Below are 10,014 nucleotides of genomic sequence, written 5' to 3' on the forward strand. Positions count from 1 at the left end.
CGTAAAAGAAAATATTTTTTCAATTGTAAGTACATGATAAATTAATAAATTATTAATTTATTGATTAATTAATACCTCCTTAAATTAATAGAATTTGTGTGGTCCCAAAGTTATTAATTTATAGAAGTTTTACTGTACTCTTATTCTTTCACATACATATGGTTAAGTGTCAGCATTGACCATAGCCTTTAATGTGTATTGTGGAAGATTTTTGAATAGTTCAAAACTTCAAAAGAGAACAAGAAATTATCAAAAAATTCAAGCATGGGATTTACCATACATAAATCAGTAGCTTGCACGTTAAATTCAAGAATTAATTCAGACCATTCGAGAGTCAAAACAAAAAGTGTTTTGAGGGTGCTTAGTCAAAATCATATATATATATATATATATATATATATATATAATAAAGTCATATTCTCATTCTTATCTCTTTATGTTTTCTCTTTCCTACGCGGCTTAACGAGACGGCAAGTAGTTTCCTACGTGGCTTGCTCCTTTTTTGTTTAGATATATATCAATTTTTATTTCTTATAAGAATTCTTAATATTATATGATTCTTATTTCCTACCCAAAAAGGGAACTAGAAAGTAATGCGATATAAATAAAAGAGACATAAATATCTCTATTAGATATATCTCCAATTCATGCCAATAATTTGTGTACTACATAGGGAACTGAAATAAATAAGAATTGTTATCATTATAAGAAGTAGAAAAGTAACTAATTTCAAAAGGAACCATTAATAACAGAAGTTAATATCTGATGTTGGAAATAGGATTCTTAATAAATTTTATTATTAAGTACGTTATCAAGACATAGTGCATAGCACAAAATTTATGGAAAAAAAAGTTAATTGAATCCAATTAACTATATATATTTGACCCGTACGGTCAAAAATAAATTCCTATTTGAGCACGGGTTTGTAAATTGCTATAAACCCTTTCGTTGTTAATCAAAACATGCAGGTTATACTCATTGCTAAGTTATAGGATTCACAATACATTTCTACTCAGATGGTGGGGAGCTGTGTGGACCCACATCATAAGAGTCCATGCACTTAAAAAGGACTCGATATAGTTGAGGTGGTCTTCAAGGTAGGTAAAATCTGTTTTGAGAACGCACTTTTATTTTCTATAAGAATTCTTAATATTATAGGATTCTTATTTCCTACCCAAAGTTACGTATTTTAAACAACTTAAATCAAGATAAACCTACTTTTAATGTTTTTATCAATATCTCTTTATATTCTTATCAATTCTTATTTCTTATGCCTACACTACATATAGCCTCTAATATATTGATTTCATGCATCAAATTCATGGTTAGGTATTTTCAGTGCAAGTGGTTGGCACATTAAAATATCGATTTTGGGTTTCCACTCATCTTAATTATCAGGTACATCTTCTTTCAATACATATATTTTTTAAAAAAGGCATGTTGATCTTCAATTGTAAAAGTTTAGTAACATATCTTGAATTTTGTTTATTTTTTGTTTTATTTTCTGTTTGTTTTTTTATCAACACATAGGATTAGTAATATATCTTGAATTAGTAATAAATTTCTCTTATATTTCACATATTATATCTCACATAATATTTTTGCCTTTAATTTTGATAAATTATTATCAGATTGGTGGAACCGACAATCAATACTAACCTGAAGTATCTTCTTCCCAGATCCCAATTAGTATAACAGATGATTGTAATTAACAATATTTCAATACACTTCATATGAATCATTCATCAGAGGGTTCAACAAAAACCACAGAGGAAGGGAATTCTCATAAAAAGATTTACATGAGAAGGTAGATTTAATATACTATTTTACTTTCTTAAATTATAATCTTTACGTATTGTTATACACAATCTTGAATGCGATAAATCATTTATTTTTTTATACTTAGTGATCCTGCTTTGCTCTCATGCAGTGATAATGGCAAATCAATAAATGCTGATTTGCACAGATAAATCGAGAAGAATGTTCAAACAGAAGAAAAACAAAAACAAGTTTGTGAAGAGTAGAATATTATTTGATACTATTTAGTGCACTTTTTATTTATTTTTAAGTTTTTGAATGTTATGGTATCGTCGAATGTTATTTTTTATTTTTAAATTATTATTTACTGAATTAGATGTTCAAATTTATAGTATAAGAATACTTTATATTACAATGCACATATAGTAATATACTTAAGAAAGGTTATAATAAAATATACATTAAGTTTGTATTTCATATCGACATTTTCATAAAATTGATTAAATAGTTTATTTTTTAAAAATTTCCGTTCAATGAACGGGTACAAAACTAGTTATATTATAATTCCACACCACCTTTATGGAAATTTTGACTTTAATCACTTTAAGGGTGATAACCCTATATTTTATGTGAATACAATATTTGATGAGCATATTAATATTATTAATTCCTTTAACTATTTGCATCCAACCATTATATTAGCACATACACATTAAAGTGAGATTCATACTCATATGTGCTAATTTAATTTTACACCCAAAATCAAGAGAACAGAATAATATGGCCAATATAAAGTAATAATTACAAATTATTGGAATATAACACAAGTTAAAAATGAGAATACTTTTATAAGGCATAAGGATGCGATTTTGTCTTACTATAATATTAAATAGTAAATCTAAACTCATAAGCTAAAACAATAAGTTAAAGAAATAGTCCTTATCTTTTTTGAAAGTTTTGATCAAGAAACAGACTGGATTCTTGATTCTTCTTCTGATAGATGGCAACTCAAACGTGGCTGTTGCTGGGCTGCTGCATTTTCTTCATTTCAGCTGAAGCTGCTACTCTTCAGAATAAAGTTACTGACAATCCTGCTGATCAGTTAGTGGCTGCATTAAATAGCAATCGGACGGCACATAAATCGTCCACACTTTACAGCAACCCAGGCTTGGCATGTATAGCTTTGCAATACATAAAAGCATACCAAGGTGATTGTAATGAAGTTGGAGGACCAAATGCTAAGAAACCTGCTGACGGAGAATTTGCTGAGATATTTGCACCAAACTGTGCGGTGGAGGTTAAGACTCTTGGACCAATTACTGGCCGTTTACTGGGGTGTGAGACAAAGTATGTGAAGCCTGATGAAGCATTCTCCGGGATTCTAATGAAAAACAGTAAGAGCGTGGAGATACTGTACAGTAAAAATCACACAGAGGTTGGTGCTGCTGTAAGTGGTTCAGATGGTGGTTCTCCCTACTTCTGGTGTGTGCTCTTTAGCAATGGCACATCAAACAGCAGCTTTGTCTTGGAGGGAGGTGTGGCCAAGATAAGCAGGCCTGGATGCTTTAGTGGTGCAAATGATCAGTGCAATGGTGCCAATGCTTTGTTCAAAATCCCTATACTGGTTTCAGTAGCAGTTGGAGCTTTGATCTTTTCCCTTTCCAGCTTAGGAGTTTGATGATTGAATGATTGAATGAACCTTTTTTTAGGCATCACTTAGCCCTCTTTTGTTACTTGTTTTTTATGGCTTGCATATTAGGCATATTTCTTCTAGATGCCGAAGCTGATTCTTTCAATTTTGATTGTAAACAAGCGAAATCATTGTTGATAAACTTTTCACACATTGCTCATCAATGGCTCATTTATTCTTTTAGGCAAACTACAGTTTTTTTTTAAAAAAAATAGTCCTTATCTTTGGGCATGGAAAAATTTGCTAATTTAATATCTAGCAAACTAACTTGCTCAATAGATTTACTAAATAATTAAATCATTAGGTGAGCAATCTAATGCATCATCATATCCTACCTTTGGATTAATAATGACGTGGTAGTGTTTACTTCATAAGCGAGAAACAATTATTCACTTATAAAACCAAAACAGAAATATTATATTCAGTTGGGCCATTTTACAAATGAGTGACAATTATTTCTTTGTATATATGTAATAAAGAAGTTATATATAATATAATAACTACTTCATGAATATAGAAATATAATACCTTTCGGCAAATTATAGTTCTATAATCATGATTTCACATGAATATAGATAACTATTTAATAAAATTTATATTGGCTTAATATATACTTTTTTTTTTTAACAAACGATAACAAATTTTTATAGATATTAACACTTGATATTACAACAGTTAATTACAAAAAGGGTAACTACCCCATATTCTTACTAGCTAACTGCGATAGCCATATTGGAAATAAATCTTCCCATTCAAAATTTCGAACCGACCTAACTGCAAACTGAGCCAGTGCATGACTACAAGCATTCACGGTTCTGGGAACAAAAGAGAACAGGCAGCTATCAAAGCTATTCTTTAGGGCCTCAATGTCTTCAAGGATTGTTTGAAGTTTACAATCCTGAACATTGCCTGAGTTAATAGAGCTCACAATATTCTTGCAGTCAGATTGGACTTCTATTTTTGTCCATCCTGCAAACTGAGCCATCTCCAATGCGCCTCTGATGGCCAGAGATTCCTCTGTGGCCACATCACTTCTTCTTTTTCCTATGATCCCTTGAGCTTTCACAATCTGCCCATGCCAATTCCTTGCGATGATTCCCAATCCGGTCCTGACCATTTTAGCTGAAATTGCTGCATCCGTATTGATTCTCATAATACCTTCCTTGGGTGGCTCCCAATGTTGCGGAACGTGTACCTCCATTTCTAGTGAAGCATGTGTTTGGTGGTCTGTTTCATTAGCCGCAATATATTCCAGCCACTCCAGTTGAGCTTTGTCGACAATAGCTTTTGCATCCACGTTCTCCATCTGGAACACCATTTTGTTCCTAGCTTTCCATAGCTGCCAAAAGACATTTACCGTGAGTTGGATGCGTTCAGCTCCATTTGCTTCCCCTGCTGAATCCACCACAGCCTCCCACCATCTCCACATATTGCATTGTAGCTCCACTAATCCATCCCACCTCACAGGCGCTAGCCTCCAGACTAGTTGGGCTTTGGGACAGAAAAAGAAAATGTGCTCGATTGTTTCTGTACCTTCCCCACAGCCATGACACCAGACACTTCCCTTTCCAATTCTGTGATGGATTGCTTCATTCGTGGCCTGCCCATTTTGTAGACATCTCGAAAGGAAATGCTTCAGCTTCAACTTAATATTCAAACTCCATAGTTTTTTCCACACCGTATGCTTCCTAATCTCCCAACTAGTGTCAGAATTATGTACTAACCTATTGTCTATGTTATCCCTCCCCTCTTTTGCCACCACATAGCCTGTTTTCACAGTATAAACACCCGACTTGCTTTGATTCCAATACATTTTGTCCTTTCTTGGGTAGAGACTGAGGGGAATGCTAGTTATGCGCTCCACATCTTCCGCCTAAAACTAGATTTGCAGCAAATCTGTGTTCCACCTCTTTCCCTCTATTAGCTCGTGAATGGACTTTAGTTGGCAGCCAACAGGATTTGGCGTAGACACTTTCCCATTCGAAGAATTAGGTACCCACCGTCTTGCCAGATTTTGATAGACCTTCCATCCCCCACTCGCTTGTACAGACCCTGTAAGAGTAGCTCTCCCCCCTTGTGCATACTTTTCCAGCACCAAGATGCAGAATTAGGGGCCTGTTGATATAGCCAATCTTCATCCTTCATGTACTTGGCTTTCAAAACCTTGCTTACTAACAATTTGGATTGGTAATAACTCTCCAAATTTGTTTTGCAAGCAAGGCTAAATTGAATGCCTCCAAATCTCTAAAACCCAAACCCCATTTCCCTTTAATTTGGGAAAGCTTACTCCATTTAACCTAATGCACCTTGTTCTCAGCCTGCCCCCGCCCCACCAAAACCTAGCAATTGTCGCGCAAATGTCCCTGCACAAGCCTCTAGGAAGCATGAAACAAGACATATTATATGTTGGCAAGGCCATGATGACGAATTTAATCAAAACCTCCTTGCCCCCCTTGACTAAGCAGTTTATGTTTCCACCCTTGTAACTTGCTAGTAACTGTACTTTTCAAGCACCCAAAAACCTGCTTCTTTCCTCTCCCAATAGTCATGGGTAAACCTAAATATTTTCCACAAGAAGCTTCATTCACGTTGTCCAGGACCTCACTAATCTCCCTTCTGATCAAGTTTGGCGTATTTCTAGTAAAGAACATGGCTGATTTTTCGAAATTGATAACCTGTCCTGTAGCCGGGCCATATTTCTGAATGATCTCCTTTAGCTTCTGAGCCTCCTCCATACTTGCTTTGCAACACAGGAGTGAATCATCTGCAAAAAATAGATGAGAAACCATAGGGCTGTCTTTGCAAACTTTGATTCCTGTTAGATGCTTACTGTCCACAGCTTTCTTTAGTAAATTTGACAGCCCCTTCATATAGATAATGAATAAATAAAGGGATAAGGATCTCCTTGTCGAAGACCTCTGGAAGGTTTGACACGTCCCACCTTTTGTCCATTCAGATTAAAAGAGTTCGATATTATGGAAATACAAGTCATGATCCAGTGAACAAAAGTTGGACAAAAACCCATGTACAACAATATCCGGCCTAAAAATTTCCACTCAACTCTATCATAAGCTTTAGACATATCCAACTTTAGAGTCATGAAACCTTTTTTACCAGTTCTTTTATTTTTCAGAAAATGCAAAATTTCATGAGCAATGACAACATTATCTAGAATCTGTCTCCCTGGAACAAAAGCAGATTGGCCTAGGCTAATACAATACTTAAGGCATTTTTTCAGTCTATTAGCCAATATTTTAGAGATGATTTTATAAAGCACAATACAAAGGCTAATAGGCCTGTAATTAGTAAGGACAACAGGATTCTCAACCTTAGGGATAAGGGAAATAATGGTCTCATTGATAGCAATAAGGATATTGCCCGTATGAAAAAAACTGGAGACATCATTAACAACATCTCCTTGGATAATATGCCAGTAAGTTTGGAAAAATAAAGGGGGCATACCATCAACACCGGGAGCTTTGTTTGGGAACATGGAAAAAATGGCATGTTTGATCTCCATCTCGTTCAGTGGTTTAATCAACTATGTGCTCATGAGATTGGAAAGTGCGAGGTATGCCATTCAGCACTTCATCAAATTCAGTTGGCTCAGTGGATGTGAATAGTTTGTCATAGTGTTTACTTAATTCCTCTTCGATCTCCACATCACTCTTACACCATTCCCCATTTGGCTTCTGGATTGTGCTGATGGCATTTCGCTTCCTATTGGCCATTACACTTAGATGAAAATAGGTAGTGTTTTTGTCCCCTTCCTTGAGCCATCTACTTTTAGATTTCTAGCTCCAGTAGAGCTTTTCCTCCTTGTAAGCTTTGCTTAGCATTAGCTTCAAACCTGTTATAGCTACTCTATTGCCCAACTCTCCTTCTTCACGAGCTGCCCGTAGCTTGTCCTTCAGCTCCAGAATTTTTGCTCTAGAATTACTTTTGGTTGTCCTGTTCCATTCAAGCAAGGCTATTCGACACTCCCTAATTCTCTTAACCACTTTGAACATTCTTGAACCATTAAGTTCCGGCTCCCAAACACGTTTGACAATAGCCTCAGAAGCATTGTCCTTGGCCTACCTTTGATCAAAAAAGAATCTTCTCTTTACACGTCTTTGCTTCGGGTTGTTATCCATCAGTAGCAAACAATGATCAGATGCCTCTAATACAATATGTTCCACTGTGACATGCTCAACCAATTGAACCCACCCAACACTACCTAAACACCTATCTAACCTCTCTTTTATCTCCCCCCTCCATCCCACGTATTACTCCAGGTCCAAGGAACCTCCTTATACCCAATATCCACCAACCCATTCCCGGAGATGAACCTATTGAAATCCCTAAAACTCCCCTCAGACCTCTCCCTCCCACCCCATTTCTCCCCATTGGAGCAAATGTCATTGAAATCGCCTACTACTACCTATTTCCCTCCCCATTCCAACCTTTTTTCCCCTATCATCTCCCATTGTTACACTCTTTCCCGTTCCTCTGTGCTAGCATAAAGTCCTACCAGCCACCATTAATCATTCATCTCCCCATCTACCACCTTTGCTGCAATGTACCAATCAGTGTTTTGCACGTCCAGCAGTTGCACCTCCTCCTTCCAAAACAAAGCTAAACCTCCTGCCCTACCCTTCGAATTAACAACAACACTGTGATCGAACTTAATTCTTTTTTGTACCTGAATCATATATTTTTCTTGATTTTTTGTTTCACACAAAAACACAATACTAGGAGAGTGGAGGTGAAGAACCTCCTTGAGTTAGGGAATTGTCAATGGGCCTCCTGCACCTCGACAATTCCACACCGCCACCCACATTGTGGTTGTGGAGGCATTATGGGGCTAGCCTCCAATTCCCCTCCCGGGTGAGTAGCAATTTGATCCTTTTTGAGGAGCTTGTGTTGAGGACCTTCTGTAAGGTCTTCTTCCATTAAATCCGAACCATGCCAGTCTTCCTGTGATTTCCTTTTCTCTCCACTTTTGCTCGTTGTCCCTCTATCCATGCTTTGTCTCACCCATGGTTCAAAGTCACGGTCGCAGCCCGGAACGTTCCACATCGGTCTCGGCATATCGGTCGCGGTCTCGGTGAGACGCAAATTTTAAAGTATTTAATATTCTAAAAATTGTTAATAATATAAAAAAGTATGCTAAATAAAAATAATTAAAAAATAGTAAAAGAAACGGCTAAGTCAATCCATCGCGGTGTGACTCGGCTGATTTCTCGTCTTGACTCGGGATAACTCGGAGTGACTCGGTGTTACTCGGCCGAGTCAATCCGTCGCGGTGACGACTCGGCCGATTTCTCGGCAAGTCAAGTATTTTGGTATCGTTTTGTCACAATATCGTATCGGTAGGGGCCGAGACGGTGACGACTCGGCCAAGTCGTCTCGATCTCGGCCGAGACTTCGAACCATAGTCTCACCGGTCCTTTTTTAGCCCGTGAACTCCTCCTCCAATGACTTCTCCTTCCTAGTGTACCACCACTAACTATATTGTAGCACTTGGCATCTGGAGGTGCAGCCTCATTGCTTAACCTGCTCCCCTTTTCGACATCATGTATCCCCGACGTATCTATAAAGCCATCTAAAACCATAGCATCTAGAATCTGATTCCCCTCCCTAATCACGCCCGTTCCCAACTCCACAACTATCCTATGTTGTACAATATTTTCAGAATCTTTACTCCCATTCCCCTCATTCTGGTTCCCCTCCTTACCCCTTTTTCTACTCTTCCTTCCAGCTTTGCTCCCTCCGTCACATTATCTCCCCGTCTTAACACAATTGCTGCTTGTTCCTGATCACCACCCTGAGCCTCCCTTTCAGCTCTTGTGCTACATGCGTTGGTCAAAACCACAGGACCATTCTCAGATCTCATCCCAATACTATTGCTTTTGTCTTTGTTGACCTCTACTGCCTTCTTTGGTTTCTGACTAGCCTCTATTCCAGCCATGGTTCGAAGTCTCAGCCGAGACCGAGACGACTCGGCCGAGTCGTCACCGTCTCGGCCCCTACCGATACGATACCGTGACGAAACGATACCGAGATACTTGACTCGCCGAGAAATCGGCCGAGACGTCACCGCGACGGATTGACTCGGCCGAGTCACACGAGTCACTCCGAGTTATCCGGAGTCAAGACGAGAAATCGGCCGAGTTACACCGTGACGGATTGACTCGGCCAATTCTTTTGCTATTTTTTATTATTTTTGTTTAGCATACTTTTTTTTATTATTAATAATTTTTAAAATATTAAATACTTTAAAATTTGCGTCTCACCGAGACCGCGACCGATATGCCGAGACCGATGTGGAACGTTCCAGGCCGCGACCGTGACCGCGACCACGACTTTGAACCATGATTCCAGCCATCAAAAAGGTTTTCAACGGAGATACCATAATATTCCCTACCCTCATCCAAGCACCAAATTGGTCTTCCCTACTAGACTGTCCATCCTGTTTCTCCCCAGTACACATCTTATCCCCATGCCCAATTCTTCTACAGTTGTAACAGAAATCAGGACATCTCTCATACTTGAATTCCACCCATGTATTCAATCCCTCAAGC

At 37.8% G+C, this 10,014-nt stretch overlaps 2 protein-coding genes across 2 annotated transcripts; one reads left to right on the top strand and one right to left on the bottom strand.

Moving 5' to 3' along the window:
* Positions 1 to 2,706: 2,706 nt before the first annotated feature.
* LOC113707869 (uncharacterized) lies at positions 2,707 to 3,637 on the top strand. Its single transcript, XM_027230249.2, has one exon. The coding sequence runs from the start codon at positions 2,759 to 2,761 to the stop codon at positions 3,434 to 3,436; it is 678 nt and encodes a 225-aa protein (XP_027086050.2). The 5' UTR covers positions 2,707 to 2,758; the 3' UTR covers positions 3,437 to 3,637.
* Positions 3,638 to 4,142: 505 nt separating this feature from the next.
* LOC113708389 (uncharacterized) lies at positions 4,143 to 5,261 on the bottom strand. Its single transcript, XM_027230848.1, has one exon. The coding sequence runs from the start codon at positions 5,259 to 5,261 to the stop codon at positions 4,143 to 4,145; it is 1,119 nt and encodes a 372-aa protein (XP_027086649.1).
* Positions 5,262 to 10,014: the final 4,753 nt, after the last annotated feature.

The sequence above is a fragment of the Coffea arabica genome, chromosome 9c (genome assembly GCF_036785885.1).
Source record: "Coffea arabica cultivar ET-39 chromosome 9c, Coffea Arabica ET-39 HiFi, whole genome shotgun sequence".
NCBI classification, from domain to species: Eukaryota; Viridiplantae; Streptophyta; class Magnoliopsida; order Gentianales; family Rubiaceae; genus Coffea; species Coffea arabica.

Bases quoted from the DNA above. Each gene is read 5' to 3' on its own strand.
- LOC113707869 (XM_027230249.2), top strand. From the start codon at position 2,759: ATGGCAACTCAAACGTGGCTGTTGCTGGGCTGCTGCATTTTCTTCATT.
- LOC113708389 (XM_027230848.1), bottom strand. From the start codon at position 5,261: ATGTATTGGAATCAAAGCAAGTCGGGTGTTTATACTGTGAAAACAGGC.